We start from the raw sequence: 24,378 nt of genomic DNA on the forward strand, positions 1-24,378 counted from the left end.
ATCTTATACACGAATACAGGATGTCCAGGGCATTACTTGGAGAGACCTCCCAGGAAAGAGACTTGGAAGTGCTGGTTGACAGGGCAATGAAGCCATCTGCACAATGCGTGGTAGCAGCAAAAAGGGCGAATAGGATGCTAGGAATGATGAAGAAGGGGATCACAAACAAATTGGAGAAGGTTATCATGCCGCTGAATCGGGTCATGGTACACCCTCACCTGGAATACTGCGTCCAGCACTGGTCACCATACATGAAGAAGGACACGGTACTACTCGAAAGGGTCCAGAGAAGAGCAACCAAAACGGTAAAGGAGCAGGAGGAGTTACCCTACAGTGAGAGATTAGAGAAACTGGGCCTCTTCTCCCTTGAAAAGAAAAGACTGAGAGGGGACATGATCAAAATATTCAAGGTACTGAAGGGAATAGACTTAGTAGATAAAGACAGGTTGTTCACCCTCTCCAAGGTAGAGAGAACGAGAGGGCACTCTCTAAAGTTAAAAGGGGATAGATTCCGTACAAACGTAAGGAAGTTCTTCTTCACCCAGAGAGTGGTAGAAAACTGGAACGCTCTTCCGGAGGCTGTTATAGGGGAAAACACCCTCCAGGGATTCAAGACAAAGTTAGACAAGTTCCTGCTGAACCGGAACATAATTAGGTAGGGCTGGTCTCAGTTAGACACTGGTCTTTGACCCTGGGGCCGCCACGGGAGCGGACTGCTGGACATGATGGACCACTGGTCTGACCCAGCAGCGGCAATTCTTATGTTCTTAAGAAAGCATGGGTTAGTCATGTGGGATCTCTTAGAGCAGTGTATCACAAACTGTGTGCCACGGCGAGATTCCGGGTGTGCCGCGAGACGCCGGGGAACAGAAAAGACGCCAGCACTGGCTGACTGCCTACTGGACGTGCCTCTCGTGGGTAGAGACACATCCTGTAGGCAGTGAGCCGGCGCCTGTCCTCTTTCTCTTCCAGCACCTGCCCATTGGCGGCTCAGGGTCCTGTCTGGAGGGCCTTCGCACATTCACAGATGTCAACCGTGATGATGTCATGCACGCACGTGATACCATCGCATCGACGTCCGCACATTTCTGGATGCCCTCAAGCCACGGCTCCCGGTTTAGCGTGCTGTAGTTTCGGAAAGTTTGCAAGACATCTGTAAGTGCACAAACATGCCTTTGTTTTCTTTATTAAAATAGACTTAAATGGAGGTTTTTTTGGTCTTCTCAGGCATCCTGTTAAACAAAATCAGGCCCATAATGTTATCAGCAATCAGACTTGAACTCACAGCTGGCTGAAATCCTTATGAAATTATCTGAGTAATTTATTTGCATATCTTTAGGTTCTTTCGGACCCACGGCACATTTATCTGAGTGAGGGTCTTTTTCAAAGCCATTTCTGCAGGTGAAAAACCGCTGGCAGGCTGCAGGTACAGCATATCCACAGATACGGCAACACCGCGAGTGGTGTGGAAGTCGCCCTCAGCAAGCAGGATAAGAAGAGAAGGAAGAAGGGGGTGGGGTCTGGGAACCACAGGAAGGCTGGGTGGGATGAAATGTTATGAAATTTAAAGGTGCTTCATCTGGACCGTACATCTGCTGTGTGATGTTGCTTGTATACTTTTGCTTGCTGGTTCACTAAACGGACCTTTGGAGAGAGAAAAAAAAACCAAAAACCCCGAACAAGAGACGCAAGGCAAGTGCAAAAATGGAGGCGACCCTTGAAATGTTTTGCTCTCCTACAATCCATGCAAGGCAGACATTGTTTGTTACAGAAACCACAAATTATCCACCATTGGGACGGAAAAACTCCCCCATAATGAACCTAGACATTCAAATTCTGACCGTGGTCGCTGTGCCCTATTTATGTAATGTAATGTAATTTATTTCTTATATACCGCTACATCCGTTAGGTTCTAAGCGGTTTGAAGAAAATATACATTAAGATTATAAATCTTAAAAAATTCCCTTACTGTCCCGAAGGCTCACAATCTAACTAAAGTACCTGGAAATTAATAAAGAAGAGAAAATAAAGATGGTTGAAAAAAGTAAAATTCTATGTGAACTTATAGGATGGAAATTAAACTGACAGTGAAGAACTGTATGAAAAATACATATGGAATGCAGTTAGAGAGGGTAGGTTACAATCTATTTATGGTATTTGTTTAATTGGAAGGTGTTAAGGTGGGTAATTTGGGGGAAGGTTATCTGAAGGTAGGTGAATCTTCTGGAGGTAAAAGAGGAGGGGTTAAGATATTTGGATGAATTTTTTGAAAAGCAGGGTTTTGATTTCTTTTCTGAATGTTTTGAAGTTGTCTGATATTGTCATAAGATTGGAGATGGAATGGTTGATTTTTGCTGCTTGTGTTGCTAGAAGGTTGTCAAACATTTTCTTGCGTTGTGTGCCTTTGAGTGGGGGGAAGGCGAAAGGGTTCGAGGTTCTTCTGTGTCTTGAGGTGGAGATTTGGTTTAAGCGGTTATTTAGATAGGAGGGGGAAGAGCCGTGTAATGCTTTGAATATCAGGCAGTAGAATTTGAATTGGATTCGTGCTTGTATGGGTAGCCAGTGAGAGTCTAAGAAGGCAGTTGTTATGTGATCATATTTTTTGAGTGAGTAGATCAATCTGAGGGCGGTGTTTTGTATGGTCTGGAGTTGTTTTATCATAGTGGCTGGACAAGGAAGATATAGGGAGTTGCAATAATCCAGCAGACCTAAGACTAGGGATTGGACGATTAGTCTAAATTGTGCTTGGTCAAAGAATTTTCTGATTTTACGGAGATTTCTCATGGTTAGAAAAGCTTTCTGGGTTGTTTTGCTGATCTGGGGCTGCATTGTGCAACATCTGTCTATCGTAACTCCTAGGAGTTTTAGTTCGGGTTGTATTGGGTATTTGGTATTTTTGATTTTCAGTTCAGTGATGGTAGGAGTTTGGGCTTTTTCGAGCAAAAGGAATTTTGTTTTTTCAGAATTTAGTTTTAGTTTGTGATCCATCATCCATTTTTCTACTGTGTCTAAGGTTGTTTCTAGCTTTGTTGTGGTGGTGGTCTCTGATGGGTCGAATGGGAGGATTATGGTGATGTCATCAGCATAGCTGAAAGATGTGACATCTAGGGTATCTAAAGTGGCTCCTAGGGAGGAGATAAAGAGGTTGAAGAGCGTAGGTGAGAGAGGTGATCCTTGTGGAACTCCGCAGGGATTTGTCCATGGTTCTGATTTGATATCATTGTATTTTACCCTGTAGGTTCTAGATTTGAGGAACCCCTGAAACCATTTGTAGACCTTGCCTGAGATTCCTATGGCGTCGAGAATTTGTAGTAATAAGGTGTGGTCAACTAGGTCAAATGCTGCGGAGAGGTCTAATTGTATTAATATCATTTTTTTTCCTTTACTGATGTGTTGTCGGGCTGTATCTAGTAATGTGACAAGTAGTGTTTCTGTACTATGGTTAGTTCGGAATCCTGATTGTGAGGGGTGGAGTAGGTTATGTTTTTCCAGATATTCGGTATTTATCTTAGTCCCTGAACAAATAAATAATCAGTGTTCAAATGAAAGGGCTTACGACTGGGAAAATGGTAGGTTGTTTGTTTTGAAAGTGGCATGAAATGTCTGAATATGAAGAAAAAAAAGAATTCATGGATTGAAATGTATGCTGCCTGTCCCTAAGGATAGGTGGAAGGAAGGAATCACTGACAGAAAAAGGAACGCGCAGAACCAGACATGAAATTAGAATCCCTGGTTGTGCATCAGCTTTATTAATGAGAATATATTATCCATAAGAGAGGAAAAAACTTCACAAGCAATGAAACAGTCTTATTTCTAGGTGTTGGACTATGACCACATTGAAATTGCCCACTTTTGAGTATTCCTCATTTGCGCAGAGTTACGATTCACTACCGTTTTCAATTTTTAATCCACGTGTTTTTTATATCAGGACATTTAGGGACCCCTGAGGAAGACAACATTGTCGAAACTGATATTTGGTATGGATATGAGAGCAAAAAGCCAGATTTCTGCGAACAACAATAAATTGCTACTTATAATGACAGGGGTTGCCATTCAACAAATCACATATAATTGGAAAGACTGGAGGAGATTAAATTATAACTTTTGGTGGAATTCTTTATGCCATATCTATAAAATGGAAAGATTTACTGCGTTACAAAAGGGATATTTTAAGAAATTTCAGGATGTATGGAAACCATTAACAAAATATTGTCAGGATTAAGTAAAATTATTTCCCTTATGTTTATTAGCTTATGAGGTAGGGAGGGGGGTATTTTATTATTACATATATCATACAATAATGGAGTATATGGTTGGGGGGATGGGCGAGGGATAGGGAGGGATAGGGATAAGAATCTATGTAATATACCAATGATTGTTTATAAGTGATGTATTTATTGTTACTGTGAATTAAAATATTAACACTTAATGTAATTTGTAAAAATGAATAAAGAATTATTAAAAAAAAAAATAAAAAGAAACTGATATTTCCCAACGGTTTGGATCCTAGATATATTTTATGTGGATTATGAATTTGTATATTTTCAAATGAAGCCTGCATCTTGAACATCACCATCTCCACAGAGTTTTCGCTGGATTTGCATTTTCTGTGGGATTAAGTGTCAATCTCTTGCTTATTTTTGCATTGAAATTGGCAACCTTGCATGAAGTCACATTAGTATTTTTGGTGCAGCAATAAAAGTTCCGATGCTCATAAAAGGGATGGGGGGGGGGGTTAGCGTAGATGTATTGTCCAGATTTGGACCTTTTTCCCCAACAGAATGAGGCAACTCAGGGTTCAAAATCCCACTGTAGCAAACTGGATAAATCACTTGCCATGTTAGGGTATTTTTTATCATCAGTCGCAGCAATATTAGCTTCGAAGCTTAAAGGGATTCTACGAGCGTCGGAGCTAATAACGCCGCAGCCGGCGATTTAAAAAAGCCTGACACAGCTTCGTAAAAAGGGGAGTTAACTCTATATTGAACCAGGTATAGACTTAGACTGTGAGTCTTCGAGGGACAGAGAAATGGTGTCAGGTCAAAAGCACGCCGGGACAAATTGCGCACGCAGACAATTGAGCGCAGCGCGGAAGCGTGCGCCGAAGAAAATTACTGTTTTTAGGGCCTCCGACAGGGGGGCGTGGGGGGGAACCCCCCACTTTACTTAATACAGATTGCGCCGTGTTGTGGGGGCGTTGTGGGGGGTTTGGGGGGTTGTAACCCCCCACATTTTACTGAAAACTTCACTTTTTCCATGTTTTTCGGGAAAAAGTTAAGTTTCCAGTAAAATGTATGGGGGGGGTTACAACCCCCCAAACCCCCCACAATGCCGCCGCGATCTGTATTAAGTAAAGTGGGGGGGGGGCTCCCCAACAAAACCCCCCGTCGGAGCCCCTAAAAACAGTAATTTTCTTCGGTGTGCGCCTCCGTCTTGCGCTCAGTTGTCGGCGCGCGCCTTTGTCTTCCGCGATTATGTCTATGAACCCAGAGAAACACTTGCTGTACCTGACTGGAATGTACCTTGTGCTATAACCAAGTCCCTCTTCATCATAATCCTGGCCAAACAAGGCTGATGTTAAATATGCTAAATAGCAGGGCAGAAATTTGGAAGGGGGATCCAAGAACATAAGACCACTACTGGGTGAGACCAGTGGTTCATCATGCCCAGCAGTTCGATCCCACGGTGGCCCTTAGGTCAAAGAACAGAACCATAATTGAGTCTAGCCTTACCTGCGTTCGTTCTGGTTCAGCAGGAACATGTCCAACCTTGTCTTGAATCCCTGGAGGGTGTTTTCCCCTATAACAGACTCCGGAAGAGCATTCCAGTTTTCCACCACTCTCTGGGTGAAGAACAACTTCCTTACGTTTGTACGGAATCTATCCCCTTTTAACTTTAGAGAGTGCCCTCTCGTTCTCCCTACCTTGGAGAGGGTGAACAACCTGTCTTTATCTACTAAGTCTATTCCCTTCAGTATCTTGACGTTTCAATCATGTCCCCTCTCAGTCTCCTCTTTTCAAGGGAGAAGAGACCCAGTTTCTCTAATCTCTCACTGTACATCAACTCCTCCAGCTCCTTAACCATTTTAGTCACTCTTCTCTGGACCCTTTTGAGGGTTCATAGACAAAATCGCGCGAGACAACGGCGCACCGACAACTGAGCGCAGACAACTGAGCGCAAGGTTGACGGCGCGCCAAAAAAAAGCACTATTTTAAAGGGTTCCGACGGGGGGTGTTGGTGGGGAACCCCCCTATTTTACTTAACAGACATCGCGCTGGTGTGTGGGGGGTTTGGGGGGTTGTAACCCCCCTCATTATACTTGAAACCAAACTTTTTGCCTGTTTTTTAGGGAAAAAGTTCAGTTTTAAGTATAATGTAGGGGGTTCCACCCCCCCAAGTCCCCCACAACGCCAGCGCAATGTCTGTTAAGTAAAGTGGGGGGGGTTCCCCCCCACACACCCCCGTCGGAGCCCTTTAAAATAGTGGTTTTCTTCGGCGAGCCGTCAACCTTGCGCTCAGTTGTCGGAACGGCGTTGTTTCGCGCAATTTAGTCCCGTCACCCTTTCGAGTAGTACCATGTCCTTCTTCATGTACGACGACCAGTGCTGGATGCAGTATTCCAGGTGGGGGTGTACCATGGCCAGGTACAGCAACATGATAACCTTCTCCGATCTGTTTGTGATCCCTTCTTAATCATTCCTAGCATTCTATTCGCCCTTTTTGCCGCCACCACGCATTGTGTGGACGGCTTCATTGACTTGTCGACCAGTATTCAGTCTCAAGTCTCTTTCCTGGGAGGTCTCTCTGAGTACCGCACCGGACATCCTGTATTCGTGAATAAGATTTTTGTAACCGACATGCATCACCTTACACTTATCCACGTTAAACTCATTTGCCATGTCGCAACCCATTTCTCGAGCATGTTTATGTCACGTTGCAGAGTGTCTTCACTATTCTGAATAACTTTGTATCATCCGCAAATTTTATCACCTCGCTCGTTGTACCAATTTCCAGGTCGTTTATAAATATGTTGAAGAGCATGGGTCCAAGGCTGGAGGAGTTGCAGTACAGTGAGAGATTAGAGAAACTGGGTCTCTTCTCCCTTGAAAAGAGGAGACAGAGGGGACATGATTGAAACATTCAAGATAATGAAGGGAATAGACTTAGTAGATAAGGACAGGTTGTTCACCCTGTAGGGAGAACGACAGGGCACTCTCTAAAATTAAAAGGGGATAGATTTCGTACAAACATAAGGAAGTTCTTCTTCATCCAGAGAGTGGTAGAAAACTGGAACACTCTTCTGGAGGCTGTTATAGGGGAAAACACCCTCCAGGGATTCAAGACAAAGTTAGACAAGTTCCTGCTGATCCAGAATGTACGCAGGTAAGGCTAGACTCAGTTGGGGCACTGGTCTTTGACCAAAGGGCTATCGTCGGAGCGGACTGCTGAGCACGATGGACCACTGGTCTGACCCAGCAGCAGCAATTCTTATATTCAGCTACAGTGGCAAAATAAAGCTCCAAATTTAGGAAGTTGGTTGGCTGGGCTGAGAACTTTACAGCACCCTCTTGCAATACCCCCTAGTGGTAGTCATGTGAGATTACCGTTAGGAGTGCCGTTTTATAGCCAGTGACAGACTGGGCAGGAGCGACCATGCATTGCTTCTGCCCAATGACCCTACTGGACCTGGATAAGGTCTACCATAGGAGTGGGGGTGGATCTGGCAGGGCAAGCTTGCTTTTCCACTAGCCTGATGCTTCTGTTGACCTTTCAGAATACACATCCAGGGTGGGTGGGAGGGTGGAGGAGGGGTTTGCATTGGAGTTTAAATCAGGGAACATATGGATAGTTTCTTGTAGGTATCTTCTTTCTGATTATTTGGTGGGGGGTGGGGGAAAATAATTGTTCATTAATGTCTATAAGTTTAATGTGCATTGCTTGTAATATTATGTATTTTGAAATTGTTTGTTTGCACAATGGTAGTTTGGAAAATTAATAAAGATGAAAAAAAAAGACGCACCTTGGTAACTTACCCCCTCAGCCTTGTATTGTGCTTGCAAAGCTATTCCATTTAAAATGCCGAAAGGACGGTTATGAAATGAATTACAGACGATGCCCTTTTTACTGGACTAAAATCAGTGTTTCTCAACTCGGGTCCTGGAGTACCCCTTTGCCAGTCATATGCATGAAAGAAATTTGCATATAATGGAGGCAGTGTATGCAAATCAAGTTTATGCAAATTCGATGTGGATAGCCTGAAAACCTGACTGGCAAGGGGGGGCTCCAGGACCGAGTTGAGAAACACTGGACTAGATAACCTGTCCATTTATTTATTATTTTATTTCTTGAAAATTTTTGGACCTGGTCCAGTCGGTTCATAGACAAAATCACGCGAGACAACGGCGCGCCGACAACTGAGCGCAAGGTTGACAGCGCGCCGAAGAAAAGCACTATTTTAAAGGGTTCCGACGGGGGGTGTTGGTGGGAAATCCCCCCATTTTACTTAACAGACATCGCGCTGGCGTTGTGGGGGGTTTGGGGGGTTGTAACCCCCCTCATTATACTTGAAACCGAACTTTTTGCCTGTTTTTTAGGGAAAAAGTTCAGTTTTAAGTATAATGTGGGGGGTTACAACCTCCCAAACCCCCCACAGCGCCAGCGCAATGTCTGTTAAGTAAAGTAGGGGGGTCCCCCCCCACACCCCCAGTTGGAGCCCTTTAAAATAGTGCTTTTCGTCGGCGCGCCATCAACCTTGCGCTCAGTTGTCGGCGCGCCGTTGTCTCGCGCAATTTAGTCCCATCACCGGTCCAGTCACCATGATACTGTGTTGTTTATGAAAAATAAACCAGAAATGATAATATCTTTCTCTCCGGGAGGCCAATGCTCAAAGCCGCACACTGAAGACATGCGCAGAAATGCCCACAATGCAACCGCAAAGCAAGACAGTAGCTTAACGATGCTCGTAGGAAATTAAATTTAAATTTTGAGACTGATTCTACAAACAGTGGCAGTAAGTGTCTTACTGCTGTCTCACCAGCAAATCAGAACGCGTGTTGTTGTTTTTTTAATGGGCGTGGTGAATGACGCCTATATTGTGTGCGTCCGTCTAGTGCCTGTGGAGATGCATAGGGATGCTTACGGATGCCCAAGGCTGGCGTGGGTGTGGCTTCCACCGGGAAGTGGCCTTGGGCGTCCGTAAGCATCCCTATGCATCTCAGTAGGCGCGAGACAGACGCCTTAAAAGTAGGCCTTTACAACGCTGGCCTACATTTAAGGCGTCTGTTAGAGAAAAAAAAAAGATGTGATTCTCTAAATGGCACGTGATCGATGGCTGCTGCTTAGGCAGCTGCCGAGATTGGCGTCCTTTAGAGAATCAGGCCCTTGATGTGCAGTCACGTCACACTATTAAACAGGAAGTAGAAGGATGCTCGGGTAGGGTTTCCCGGGACATGTCCTCCTTTTGAGGACATGTCCGAGGGTCCGGATAACTTTTCACAACCCGGCACTTTGTCTGCGTTTTGAAAAGCTTCCTGACAAAATTGCATCGGGAAGGGGCATCCATGCATGTAATGCGGTGATATCATCGCATTGCATTCGCCTATAAGCGGATGCCATCTGGGGGGGCGGAACTGGACGGTCCTGGGGCGTGGCCATGGGTCTGGATTTTCCTTTGGGAAAATCTGGTAACCCTATGCTTGGGTGCAGAGGGAGAGGTATGGCCAGTAGGAAAAAAGAGGTATTGATGCCCCTGCATAAGACTCCGGTGAGACCGCGTTTAGAATATCTAATCTAATCTAATACACAACTTGTTAATCGCACTATACCAAAAAAGGTTCAAGGTGATTTGCATTCAAAGAGGCCGTAAAATCTACGGGGAAATGTTGTGAATTTGCATGGAAATTTTGTCACATTAGATTCTTGACGGGCTAATTGATTCATTGCCATATTAATTGGATCTTATTTATATTGTGCCTGCAGAGTGGTTTAAACTGTATGTACTTTCAACTGGTTGAAGCTGAGGCTGATTCCCTCTCTACCCCCCTCATTTTCCCTGCCTCAGTGAATCACACTTTCCAGGTTTTTCTCAATTGTTGAGACACCCATAAATTGGTTCCTGCTGGCTTCAGCCCAGCTCTGATAATTCTGTAGCCTTGAGTTTGCGGAAATTTGACCCTTCACACGTGCAGAAAGATGGCAGATGAAAGGCGCACTTGTCTTGCTGCGATTCAGTCCACACGGTTACTCCAGGAATGAAAGTGTCACACCTTTCTGAATGTTTGCTTTCCCCAAAGAACATTACAGAGTACCCATTAAGCATTTCTTTACAGAAACTGCAGTGTTCTTAGGTGGCTGCGTTCCTTGACTCTTCCTTCTCATGCTAGGGTTTCTCCTGGGCCTCAGATCTTCCTCATCGGATCCCCTTCTCGATCGACGTCCACCTGGACATATCAGTACAATACGATACATTGTCTTATATACCGCAATTCTCTGCAAGGAATCTATGCAGTTTACAATAAGAATTAGATCAAGGTTTGAACGTTATCTTTCAGCTTGATGCATCGTTACGTGCTTGGGACACACAGCTCAATGTTGCTATTTCTTCTAACCAAGAAAACCTTTAGTACGAGAGGAAAATGCATCAGAAAAATTTGCAATAGCATAATTTGTTTTTCTTATTCAGTTTTGATTACTGTAATATTCTTTACTTGGGTCTCAAAATGTGGTTGCCAAGTTGACATTAGGGGTGCTTTGTTCAATCCTCCCCTTTTTTAGTGAAGTTTCATTGGCTTCCTTATAAAACAAGAATTGAGTTTAAATTATAGGCACTGGTGTTTAAAACTCTATACAGACTGGGTCTGGGTTGCTTGCAAGATTATATAAGGCTGTACCAGGGGTAGGCAATTCCGGTCCTCGAGAGCCACAGGCAGGTCAGGTTTTCAGCCTGCGGCTCTCGAGAATCGGAATTGCCTACCCCAATGTGGAGCCCTGAAACTTACAAGTTATTTCACACTAGTAAATGGAAACAAATATAGGGAAACCAAGCCATTGTGACATCACCGATGAGGTTGGCTCTTAGGCATTGGTGGAATGATGCATTGTGACATCACAATACGAGGGGCCGCTGAAAAGTTCTCAGCCCAACCAACAAAAGAATGATGTGGAGTAGTGTAGGCAATTTCGGTCCTCGAGAGCCAGAGCCAGGTCAGGTTTTCAGGATAGCCACAATAAATATGCATGAGATAGATTTGCATCTCAAGGAGGCAGTGCATGCAAATCCATCTTCTCATACATATTCATTGTGGATATCCTGAAAACCTGACCTGGCTCCAGCTCTTGAGGACTGGAATTGTCTACCCCTGGGCTATACCAAGCTAACAGGACTTAGATTGGCAATCCTCTTATCGATTAAAGAGGGCTTCTAGTACCGGCAAATTTACCACAAGATGGCAGCACACTTCCCGCGGTAAGCCTGTTTAATGTGCCCTTAAAGCAGGGGTGTCCAACCTGCGGCCCCGTGAAGTATTTTGTGCGGCCCTAGTCAATGGCGATGCAGTGTTTTCCTCTGCTGCCCCCGGGTGTTTACCATCTTGCCGGCTCTGTCTTGCTGTAGCGCTTGCGCGGTCCCATAAAAAATTTTTTCAGCCAATGCGGCCCAGGGAAGCCAAAAAGTGGACACCCCTGCCTTAGAGGGTTGAAACATGTTTCTTACACTCCTTTCCACTTTAGCTTTGATCGCTGTTACTATAAATCTATTTTGCATTCCAGGACTCGCGCATCTTGCCTTTGCTCTCCATCACTGCATTTTGGACATGTTAAAGGTTTCTGGCAAAAAGCAAGTTTGCGGTAAATTAGTGAAAAATGCTAGACACAGAGGTAACAGGGCTCTGCAGTGGCCTTCCACCTGTCATTGCATTGGGTATTACATTTATCTATGTCATGAACCCTAATGAAATAATGTAAATCCTGGACATAGCCAGGCCCTTCTAAACTGTAAACCACATTGAACTCCTTCTTGGGCATATTAGCAATCCATAAATGCTATTGCAATGTTTAAAACTGCCCAAGGTAATTTTCCATAAAGCAGATTTCCTGCTGTTCAGTGATGTATAAGTATTAAAGAAAAAGGGTGAGATTCGCAAAGTACAACTCAAGGTTCAATACTACGGCTGTTAGAAAAAGGCATGAGGGTTTGTACCAAATGCTGCCTTTAATGAGGGGTCAAGCATCCCAAGTTCCTCTCCCTCAAGGCTAATATTCAGCAGTGTTGGGGGGGGAGGGCAATGCAATTGAGGAAGTGACTGGGCCGAAGGATGCAATGTGGGAAGGGAAGGGGTGATGGGGGGCATGGGGGGCATTAAAATCAGGTCAGGATTGGGTAATTCACAGGGTTTTGATTCAAAATTTTAGCAGCCGGAAAACAGGGAATATGGATGAGTGGAGGGAAGTGGAGAGGTGAAGCTATTGGAAAGGACCAAGGTGCTTTTCCTTCCTTCCGTATGTAGAGAGAAACATGAAATGCATTGGATGGGATTAAAGTTGGGTGCTGGCGGTGGCAAGTGGTTTGGCATGGTTTCTGTGAGGGTTCTGAGCAAGGGCCCTATGGTGAGGCATCAGGGCCGTGGCAGGAGGGATGTGGAGACCCAGTCACAGCGCATGGTGGGTCCATGCCAGCTCATAAGCTTTAGCTAGCACCTGTCCTTTTAGAGAAGTGGTCTCCAACTCCAACCCTTTGCAGGGCCACATTTGGGATTTGTCGGTACTTGAAGGGCCTCAGAAAAATTAGTTAATGACAATTTTGCAGGAGGTAAAATTCTTTATAGTTTATAAATCTTTCCTTTTGGCTAAGTCTTAATAATAATAGTGTCATTTATAGATAAAGACATATGGTCAAGAAACTGTTTCACTTTACTTTTGTGATTATGATAAACATACCGAGGGCCTCAAAATAGGACCTGGCGGGCCACAAGTTTGAGGCCACTGCTTTAGAGTAACTGCATCTCATGTGAGGATAGTTCAAAAGTGGCCTATAATGAAAGTCACAGATGGAAAGAAGAAAGATGCTTTGTTGAACTTTTAATACATGATGAGAAAGCAAATTCAGGAGAGTTACACAAGGGAGATGATGAAGCAAAATAATTAATGGAGTCCTACAGATGCCTTGGAATACGTTAAGTTAGATATAGGGCTCCTTTTATCAAGCCGCGCTAGCGGGGTTAATGCGCGTGACGTTTCATCACGCGTTAACCCCTGCGCGCTTTCCTTGTGTCCTTTTCAACTATCTTCTCCTTTTCACTCCACAGCTAGAAAACTCTCTCACACACACACACACACACTCTCTCTCTCTCTTTTTCTCTCATTCTTACTCTCTCTCTCACACACACTCTCTCACTCTGTGTATGTCTCTCACGCTCTCTCTCTCTGTCTCTAACTCTGTGTCTCTCACTTTCACACTCTCTCTCACACACACACACACACACACACTCTCTCTCACCCTCTCTCTCAGACTCACTCTCTTACTCTCTCTCTCACACACACACTCTCTCTCTCTCACTCACTCTGTGTGTGTGTGTCTCTCTCTCTCAGACACACACACTCTCTCTCTCTCTTTTTCTCTCATTCTGTGTGTCTCTCACTCTCTCTCATTCTTACTCTCTCTCTCTCACACACTCTCTCACTCTGTGTATGTCTCTCACGCTCTCTCTGTTTCTAACTCTGTGTCTCTCACTTTCACACTCTCTCTCACACACACACACACTCACACTCTCTCTCACACTCTCTCTCAGACTCACTCTCTTACTCTCTCTCTCACACACACACTCTCTCTCTCTCTCACTCACTCTGTGTGTGTGTGTGTCTCTCTCTCTCAGACACACACACTCTCTCTCATTCTTTCTCTCTCACTCTCTCTCTCTCACACACACACACATACATACACACTCTCTGTGTGTGTCTCACTCTCTCTCACACTTTCTTTCTCAGTCTCTCATTCTTACTCTCTCTCACACACACTCCCTCAGTGTATGTGTGTGTCTCTCTCACACACACAGTCTCTCACTCTGTGTGTGCCTCTCTCACACACTCTCTCTCATTCTTACTCTCTCTCTCTCACACACTCTCTCACTCTGTGTATGTCTCTCACGCTCTCTCTCTCTGTCTCTAACTCTGTGTCTCTCACTTTCACACTCTCTCTCACACACACACACACACAAACTCACACTCTCTCTCATACTCACTCTCTTACTCTCTCTCTCACACACACACACACTCTCCCTGTGTGTCTCTCACTCTCTCTCACACTCTCTCTCTGTCACACACTCACTCCCTTTCTTACTCTCTCTCAGACTCTCTCTCACACACACACTCTCTCTCTCTCTCTCTCTCACTCTCAATCTCTTTCTATTTTTTTTTTTTTTCAGACAGACTCTGCTGCTGGGAAACTTGATTTCTGGCTCCTACTAATAACTGCAAGAAGCAATCCATCGTTTCCCCCCAGGAGGTCATCGGAAGCAGGCTACTGGAATCAGTCTCATCTGAAGAACGTAGGGAGAGAGGAAAGGTTCTCTCTCTTTAATTTGGTTCCCAGCCCAGGGTGGAAGACGAGAAGGTAAGTTTTGACAGTACTTTCTTTCCCCTTTGGACACTCTGCAGTAAGATCGGTGTCAGAAGCTGTAGGGTCTGCCACACAGAACGGAGAAATGTACTCAGTACTTCTTCCTACCTCTGAAATCCTCGGATCAGATAGGATTGGGATGGTGAGTCCAGGTATCTGAGCACTTATTAGAATGATTGTCTACAGGGGAACGTGAGGCAAAGAAGGAAGAGAAATTTCCCCAACTTTATTCTACAGATGGGGGAGGGGTCCGGAATAATAATAACTTTATTTTTATATACCGCAATACCACAAACAGTTCAGAGCGGTTTAAAGAGGAAGAGACTGTACTGTATACAGACAGCGATATTACAAAAAACTTTCAAAATTACATTAGCATGTTAAGGTTAATCAAATTTGTCTGGAAGTGTTTTAGAAATACATCAAGTTTCTAGTGATTAGAAATAAAACCGAAATCAAAGGAAATAAGGCGATACCTTTAAAAAAATAATATTGGATCAGAGCATCAGTCTTGTGCTCTGTAGGGAGCGTCTCTGGGGCACATTCCCAGTCTCAGGACTTCTTTGGCAGTGAACTTCCATATGATGTCCAGGATCCGGGCAGCGAAACTCTCTCCAAATCCATCTTCTACGCACGTAGGGTTTCCCCAGTGGCAGAGTAGATACCACTCTCCCGATAGGCAGAGGTAAAGTTTAGTTACTTCTGTGCTCGGTTTATGTTGGGTTTTTGTTACAGAAATTAAATACCCAACATCTTTATGTCCCGCGTGGTAAGAAACTGGAATCCCAGTAAGTCAGGAAACAATTCTGTGGAAATCTCGATATCTTCCAGTGAAGCATTCTATGGGTCTCAGCCCAACCAACGAACTTCCTAAATTCTGAGCGTTATTTTATTTTGCAAAGTGCCAATTTGCAGAAATGAAATTCAATGTCTTTGACATTGTTTCAGATCATTGGTTGAACCATATTCACATCATTCTGTTCTTGGCCGGGCTGAGAACTTTTCAGCACCCCTTGGTAGCAACATTCTAGAGTTGAGATTGTGATGTCATAATGCCTCACTCCACCAATGCCTTAAGAGCCAGCCTCATCAGTGATGTCACAATGGCTTGATTGCTCTATATTTATTACATACAAGGGGGTGCCGAAAAGTTCTCAGCCCAACCAACCAACTTCCTAAATTCTGAGCGTTCTTTTGCCACTGTAGCTGAAAAGAGCATTATCTTATTTCCTTAAGTGTCATTCTGCAGAAACGAAATTCAGTTTTTTGGAAATGGTTTCAGATCACTTCTTGAACCATATCCATGTCATTCTCTTCTTGGTTGGGCTGAGCACTTTTCAGAACCCCCTCCTACCACAAGGCAGATTTTTCTCCGGTCAGAGATTTCTTAGAAGGAAGGAGATAAGAGCGAATAGGATAGATGGAGTTTAAGTTTTCTATTTCACCTATCGTTCCAAGCAAACTTTTTCCTTCACTACGACTCGAGCAAGAGTCAATGGCACCTAGCACACACATATTGTAACCTGTTCTGAGCTCTTTGAAAATGAATTAAAGATATAAATAAAGGTGATGTCCGTCTTATTGCAAAGAAAAGCATCTCATACAGGATTCCTGATTGTGAGTTTCTGGGTCAGAAGCAAAATGCAAATAAGTGTAATTTTCCATAAGAAGGAGAAACAAGTCTTTGAACCAGACAAAAAAATGTACTGCTTCTTGCAACATTTCCACCTCCCAGCTTGTCTTGATGTGTGAGGCATTTTCATATTTTTATGGCGGTGTGAGGGGGGAGGGTCAGTGATGACTGGGGGAATGGTGTCAGGTCAAAAGCGCGCCGGGACAAAGGCGCGCCCAGACAATTGAGCGCAGCACGCGCCGCTGCGCCACTCTAAATTACTGTTTTTAGCACTCCGACGGGGGGGGGCCGTGGGGGGGAACCCCCCCACTTTACTTAATAGACATCGCGCCGTGTTGTAGGGGCGTTGTAACTCCCCACATTTTACTGAAAACTTCACTTTTTCCCTGTTTTTAGGGAAAAAGTTCAGTTTACAGTAAAATGTGGAGGGTTAGAACCCCCCAAACCCCCCATAACGCCGGCGCGATGTCTATTAAGTAAACTGGGGGGGTTCCCCAACAAAAACCCCCATCGGAGCCCCTAAAAACTGTAATTTAGAGCGGCACGGCGGCGCGCGCTGCGCTCAATTGTCGGCGCACACTTTTGTCTTTCGCGCCGTTGTCTATGAACCGGGGGAATATGGGTGTGGGGGGGTACTTTGTCCCTGCAGTGGTTATCATTTTGGATACCTTCTGGGCACTTAGACCTGTTTTAGATCACCTAAGTCACAACGTCTAAGTTCTGTCTAGGCAGTCTCGTTAAACTTTCAGTTATCCCTGCAGGACAACTAAGACTAAGTTGGCCCCCATCCCGCACTCACTGAAAAATGCCCCTTTTCGCTCTGAACGCACAGCGGCAGTCAGAAGCCTATAAATCTCTGTATACGTCTAAAAACCCATTTCGATTATTGGCACTTGAACGACCTATCTTTTAGATTGTCTAAGTTGCAGGTTTTTAGACACATTTTGTTCCGATGAGACCCAAACTCATCTGACACAAGTTACTTTAAACACTAGACAGAACTAACAATTATTTCTATTTCTGTCTCTCCTTCCTTCTAGCATCACTCAGAAGTAAATATGCATGTTTACCCATATAGGGCCAGATCCATTAAGTCCAGTATCCTCTTTCCAACAGTGGCCAATCTAGGTGATAAGTATCTGGCAGGAATCAAAACAGCAAATAGATCCCTTGTAGCTTACCCCCATGGATATGCAGTTGCTTTCCCCAAGTTAACCTTACTAGTTTATGGACTTTTCCTCCAGGAACATGCCCAAACCTTTTTAAACTCAGCTGTACCAACTGCTTTTACCACATCCTCCAACAATAAAGTCCAGAGTTTAAATATTCACTGAGTGAAAAAACTAAACTAAACTAAACCTTAAGTTTATATACCGCATCCTCTCCATAAAGATAGAGCTCGGCACGGTTTACAGGAACTTTAAGAGAAGGAAGGAAAAACATAATAAGAATTAGTGATTATAAAGAGGGTAGCGAGATTTACATTTTTGAGACTAGCCAAGTTTTCAGATGCTTTCAGAATAGTTGGAAGGAGCCCAGATTCCGCAGCAGGGCAGGAAGGTTAGTCCAAAACTCAGCGATTTTGAAGAAAAGTTTTCCCTAATTTTCCTGCATAGATGATGCCTTTTAACGAGGGAAAAGAGTTTTACCTACTTGTTTTAAATGCACTGCTAAGTCACTTCATTGTGTGTCCTTGTAGTTTTGATTTCTGGTAACTCATTCCACTCAGGATTTTATCACATCTCTCCTCAGCTTTTCTTCAAGTGGAAGCCTTAATGCTTTAGCCTTCTTCACACAGGAGTCAATCCATCTCTTTTATCATTTTGCGAACCCCTCTCTCTACCTCTGTACCTCTCTCTGTCTAGATCTGGGAATTAGAGGACACACCTGTTGAAACTCTTGTAGTGGTTGCTTGTAAGCTGATATCACCTGAGGGCCTGTAGTTAGTCCTTCTTTCTACCCAACAGGTTCAGTCAGTGTTTGTTTGCGAAGAGGCCTGAAATATTTGAGAAAAATGAGAAATCCTTGGGGGCTGGAAGACTTTCGGTTCCTCTTTTCCTGTTTGCTACTTCTTCTTTACCTAGATGGAGGGAAATCAGAGCCAGTAAAACGTAAGTGGCAGCTTTTTTTTTTTTTTTAACTTTATTTAGTTTTTAATGCCAACAAAAAGTGCAATACAATTTACATACAAATAATAATAATCAAATAACCAATCAGAATCTATAAAGCATTTGTCTTTTATGTGACTGTTTGAAAAATTACGTGTGGTGTTTGAACCCTTCACGAACAAACTATCTCAAGAAAAGCAGGGATTTTCAGACCCAAAATGTTCCGTTTCTTTTGTTTTCCATGTCGTGTGCAGCACTGTTCATTTGTGGTGTTTTGGGTAGTCTTCAGCTGCAATGTTATTATTAAGAGAGCCCGCCTTTTGAAATAGTGCACCCTCAATGCAACGGTTCACACATCTGTGCTCTATCTGGAAAGAGTGCACAATCTTTCTGAATGAGTGCATCTCTCTGCAAACAGTGCACACTATGGGCTAGACCAGTGGTCTCAAACTCAAACCCTTTGCAGGGCCACATTTTGAACTTGTAGGTATTTGGAGGGCCTCAGAAAAAAATAGTTAATGTCTTATTAAAGAAATGACAATTTTGCATGAGGTAAAACTCTTTGTGGTTTATAAATGTTTCCTTTTGGCTAAGTCTTAATAATAATATTGTCATTTATAGCTAAAGAGACAAATGATCAAGAAACGGTTGTATTTTACTTTTGTGATTATGATAAACATATCAAGTTTCAAGTTTCAAAATAGTACCTGGCGGGCTGTGACTTTGAGACCGCTGCTATAGGCTAAGGCTCTTTACACCTGCATTGTGAGGTCATAGGGCTTTATGGTTATAGAAACGTTGTAACATGATGACAGATAAAGGCCAAATGGCCCATCCACAGCATCCACTATCTCCTCCTCTCCCTATTGGCTAAGGATCTTAACATTTGCATCTCCTCTTCCTATAGGCCAGTGGTCTCATACTCAAACCCTTTGCAGGGCCACATTTGGGATTTGTAGGTACTTTGAGGGCCTCAGAAAAAAGAGTTAATGTCTTATTAAAGAAATGACAATTTTGCATGAGGTAAAACTCTTTATAGTTTATAAATCTTTCTTTTTAGCTAAGTCTTAATAATAATATTGTAATTTATAGCTAAAGAGACAAATGATCAAGAAACGGTTTTATTTTTCTTTTGTGATTATGATAAACATACCGATAAAGTACCTGGCGGGCTGCATGTGGCCTCCTGGTCGTGAGTATGATACCACTGGACTAGACTCAGTAAATGATGCTCAAGAAATGGCACGAAAAATCAATGTGGAGTGCTATTCTATAGATGACACTCTGAGGGCTAGATTCTCAAAACTTTGCGCTAAAAACCGAAGGCCCACTGTCGCAGCCATTATTGTAGTGATTTCAAAAAGGTGAGTCATTCTCGAAAAAAACCTGCATGCAAATGAGGTTGGTGGAGAGAGTAGCGAAGGTTCGCTAAATTTACACGAGATGAGTCACTGGTGATCGGCACTTGCGCAGAATATGCCACGAAAGAGCCTAAATGTGCGCATGTGCCAGGAAAAAGAACGCCATAAGAACACGTCGCGTTCATGCCTTATTTGAGCTTAATATATGCCCACGTCGTAGGCGTGTGACACATGCGGCTGTAGCCGTTGGGCGTTCATGTCGTAAAAACTGATAAAAGCCCAGCGCTTGTAATTTGTTTTTAATGTCAAATTTTATCATGAACCACAGCCAGAAACACACGAGACACGGCTTTAATACATGCGCTCAAGAAGCGTGCTTTTGCCCACCCCCACCCTAAAAATAAAAGACTATGGGCTCCTTTTACAAAAGTGCGCTAGCGTTTTTAACGCACGCACCGGATTAGTGTGCGCTAGCCGAAAATCTGCCGCCTGCTCAAAAGGAGGAGGTAGTGGCTAGTGCACGCGGCAATTTAGCACGCGCTATGCCGCGCATTATGGCTCTAGCGCGGCTTTGTATGAGGAGGCCTATAATTAATTTTGTTTCATTAGTCGTAACACACTCCAGAGATGCGATTTTCACAGTGCTGGCACGGTACCGGCACCCCTGGACCAGTTGCTGAGTTTTAGTTGCCAAAAGCCGACGCCGTGCTTGGAGAATCATTCGGCGATGGCGAAGAATCACCCGGGGTGCTCATTTAAATACTGACGGGCCCATTTGCATGGCAGAATCAGAGACTGCTAGGAAGCTCGGAAGAGACCACGGTAAGCCGTTTTGATAACCCGCCGCTAAAATCCATGCACGCTGAACAGGCTGGAACCGGTTTAGGGCCCGCGTTCAAGGGAACCTTAAGTTTTGAGAATCTGGCCCTGAGCCGGACGCTGTGTTTTAGAAGAGTGCCTAGAGCCGATTTCTGCGCCAAACTTAGGATGTGAGGATTTAAGCGGGCTTTGGTAGCCTGCTAAGTCAAGGAGGTGAGGCTCAGAGAGAGTAGGACGTTAAAAGCTCTCTGACCCTGAAGAGAGAATAATAATAATAATAATTTATTTCTTATTTACCGCTATACCGTGAAGTTCGAAGCGGTTTACAATAAAGATACATTTGACAGTACATGGGATAGAAACGGTTTACAATAAAGATACGTTTAGTCAGTACATGGGATGCAAGTGGTTTACATTAAAGATTCATTTTGTCAGTACATGGGATACAAGTGGGTTACAGTAAAGATATATTTTGTCAGTACATGGGATGCAAGTGGGTTACAATACAAGTGGTTTACTATCAAGGTGCATTTTGTCAGTGTAAGGGATACAGGTGGGTTACCATAAAGATACATTTAGAAGTCCTCCACCCTGGGCCTCCACCACAGAAGTAAGCTGCAGACGCTCCATTAAAGTGAAACTGGCCGATAATAACTTTGCCAAGTGTCCAGGTTTATTTTATATCTGATATACCGACCATGTGATCGGTTTGCAGAGTAAAGAAAAAAAGAAGGTCATCAACTAAGGCCTCCTTTTACGAAACTGCGATAGCAGTTTCTAGAGCGGGGAGCTGCGCTGAATGTCCCGCACTGCTCCCGACACTCGTAGAGTTCCTATGAGCGTCGGGAGTAGCGCAGGACATTCAGCGCAGCTCTCTGCGCTAAAAACTGCTAGCGCAGTTTAATAGAAGAGGGGGTATTTACATAATTACATAATTTACATAATTAACGGACAGGACTTAGACTGAGACTGGTTTGCTACTTAAGGTAGTGAGGTTAGGGTGGGAGAATAAACTACATCAAAGTAAAAAAAAAAAAAAAATTAAATTAAAAAGAAGGTGAAAAGGGGAGGAAAGGAAACAGAAGGAAGGGGGTTGCTTCTTAAAAGTGGTTCAATTTCTTCCTCGATTAGAGGAAGGGTGGGAGAAGAAGGGCTGTGGAGTCGGAGTCGAGGAGTCAGAGTCGGAAGAAAATTTCGGGTACCTGGAGTCAGAGTCGGAATCTGAAGTACAAAAAACTGAGGAGTCGGAGTCGGAACATTTATCTACCGACTCCATTTTTGAACTTGGCATACCAATCATGAGCGATTCTTTCAGCTATAGCACCCACTATATACACAGCACAAATGTTGCGAGCAGCTTCTGCGGCCTTAGAACCTTGATTAAAAGCAAAAAGAAGGTGGTGTCGAAAATGCTTATTTCTCTCAACTTGACATTCCATTTTAACGATCTGAAAATTAACCAGTGCTGTGGAGTCGAGGAGTCGGAGGAAATTTCGGGTACCTGGAGTCGGAGTCTGAAGTACAAAAAATTGAGGAGTTGGAGTCGGAACATTTATCTACCGACTCCACAGCCCTGGTTAGAAGTTAGCAATGCGTCTCGGAATAAGAATGTTTGCGCTCTTAAATTTGTTCGAGAGAGAATTCCAAAGTGTGGGTGCTGGAGCGGAGAAGACTTTGGACCTTATGTGGCTAAGTTTGGCTCAACTGTTTTGAATACTGAGGGACAGAACTATAACTCCGGAACTCCAGACCAGAGAACAGCTGTTTCGGCTTCTTTTTCCCCCCCCCCCCCCCCGAAAAACATAATAGTGAATGCTGTGTACTGAGAGAATTCCTGAGAACAAAGACTGAATTATTTTGCTTATTTATTTGTCCTCACCTGTGAAAGGAACACATTACCCCTTCCCTGTACATCAATAAAGTGCCTTGTTTAATTTTTAACCCTCTGTGTGGCTGTGGTTATAAAGGGCCCAAGCCTGTCCACTAGCCACGCTGCCGCACGCAGCCACGGAATTAACGTGGTACTACGTAGCAATTCTTTGTAGTTCTGCTGTTCGCCTTAAGACCTTCTGGATGATAAAATGATGTCGCTTTGGTCCCATATTTATGGGCACTGTAGATCTGGAAGAATCTGTTTTATGTCAGATGCCCCGAGCTGAGCCCAGTTTAGAAAACAGCATATAAACATCTTGACATTTTTCCTGGACCGGATCCCAAACCTGGTGCTGACCTGCTGAGAACTTTCCCCAGCTCTTTGTACTCCCCCCAAAAAAACCTCACACAATCCAGATCTGAGATGAAATATCCTTTGAGGAAATGAAGGATCCAGGCGCAGTCACGGGCTTCGCTGTTTATTGTAAAAGAAGCTTGCGGATGTAGTAAGTTTAACAAAGCCATTGATGGCTCCAAGGCGAGGATTGGAACGAAGGGCTCTCACCCGCGCCTAATGGAAGAGTGTAAAACCGAATGCTTGATATAACATAAAATAATATGTCAAATGCTTTAGACCAAGGGTTTCAATTTCCCCTCCTCGAGGGCCACAATCCCGTCGGGTTTTCAGGAATTCCCCAATGAATGTGCATGAGATCTATTAGCATACAATGAAAGCAATGCATGCAAATAGATCTCATGCATATTCATTGGGGAAATCCTGAAAACCCGACGGGATTGCGACCCTCGAGGAGGGACTTTGACACCCCTGCCTTAGACCAAGGGTGGGCAATTCCAGTCCTCAAGGGCCGGAATCCAGTCGGGTTTTCAGGATTTCCCCAATGAATATGCATGAGATCTATTTGCATGCACTGCTGTCAATGCATATTCATTGAGGAAATCCTGAAAACCCGACTGGATTCTGGCCCTCGAGGACCGGAGTTGCCCACCCCTGCCTTAGACGTTTAAGACAAAGCACAAAATCCTGTCTTGGATACTTTCTCATTCTGCAACTGAGTGTCACTCCTGAACAGGGCTGGATTAAGGGTCAAAGTGAGACACTTTCTCAGGATACTGAAAAGCTCTGGGACAGTTGTGAAATGAGGCTAAGTGAGGTTATGGAGCCGCGTGCTCTCTGTGCAACACTAATGTTCCTTGATACAGCCTTTTGCTGCCTGGACCATGGAGCACAGAAGCCAAGTACTGGTGGGCATCCCTAGGTCTTGCAAGCTGAATATTTGTAAAAGGCGTGGCTTCCCTCCCCCACGGATCAACTTGGTCCTGGAATACCCACCTTCCATCAGGTTTTCGGGATATTCACATTGAATGTGCATGAAGAAATTTGCACCTAATGGAGGCAGCGTATGCAAATCAAATTCATGTACATTCATTGTGGATATCCTGAAAACCTGACTGCCAAGGAGGTACTCCAGAACCGCGTTGAGAAACACTGCCCTCCTGCCCGACCAGAGCGAGGGGCAGGGCAGGATTAGAGGCAGAACTGGGATATAACAGGGCGGGGATAGGCGGGTCTAGGGGGGGTCTGGATTTTACGAACGTAAAATCTGGCAACCCTATGTGCCACCAGATGTATTTGTAAATCCGAGGTGGTGCCAACTGAAATAAAAAACCTGGAATCACTCTGGCTTGGAGTTCAGAAGGACTAACTGTCCAAGAAGGAGTATGATTTGCCTCTCCCATGGAGGGGAACATCCTGGCGGAATGGGAGGAGTGCTTGAGGGCAATAAACAGTCATTGACCTGGGGTCACCTTATTCCCTCTGCTGGTTAGCTGAGTCTAGACGCGGGAAGATCTGAGGTCATTTTGGACCAGCTAAAGAAACCTTTCAGATAGTGGACTCTTCTCGACATCTTTAATTATCTACTTCTTAATTATGGCATTACTGCCAGTCTTGAT

The 24,378-nt window shown here is 44.1% G+C and overlaps 1 protein-coding gene and 1 long non-coding RNA gene across 3 annotated transcripts in view; one reads left to right on the forward strand and one right to left on the reverse strand.

The window, feature by feature from the left end:
- The window catches only part of LOC117361361, a 180,524-nt gene that overhangs the window by 7,416 nt on the left and 148,730 nt on the right, over positions 1–24,378 (reverse strand). The window contains exon 3 of the long non-coding RNA XR_004539636.1: positions 17,898–18,324. This is a non-coding gene — a long non-coding RNA (uncharacterized LOC117361361). The remainder of the gene's footprint in view (positions 1–17,897; positions 18,325–24,378) is intronic.
- Positions 14,439–24,378, forward strand: part of CHRDL1 (chordin like 1) — a 45,063-nt gene continuing 35,123 nt past the window's right edge. The window contains exons 1-2 of one of the 2 annotated variants that reach the window (XM_033946565.1): positions 14,439–14,605; positions 18,212–18,355. In XM_033946565.1, coding sequence (XP_033802456.1) covers positions 18,259–18,355 — 97 coding nt within the window. In that variant the 5' untranslated portion in view covers positions 14,439–14,605; positions 18,212–18,258. Of the gene's footprint in view, positions 14,606–14,636; positions 14,754–18,211; positions 18,356–24,378 lie in introns of those variants that run through there. The other variant, XM_033946566.1, reaches the window with a different exon arrangement.

Source organism: Geotrypetes seraphini, chromosome 5, assembly GCF_902459505.1.
Source record: "Geotrypetes seraphini chromosome 5, aGeoSer1.1, whole genome shotgun sequence".
In the NCBI taxonomy this organism is placed as follows: Eukaryota; Metazoa; Chordata; class Amphibia; order Gymnophiona; family Dermophiidae; genus Geotrypetes; species Geotrypetes seraphini.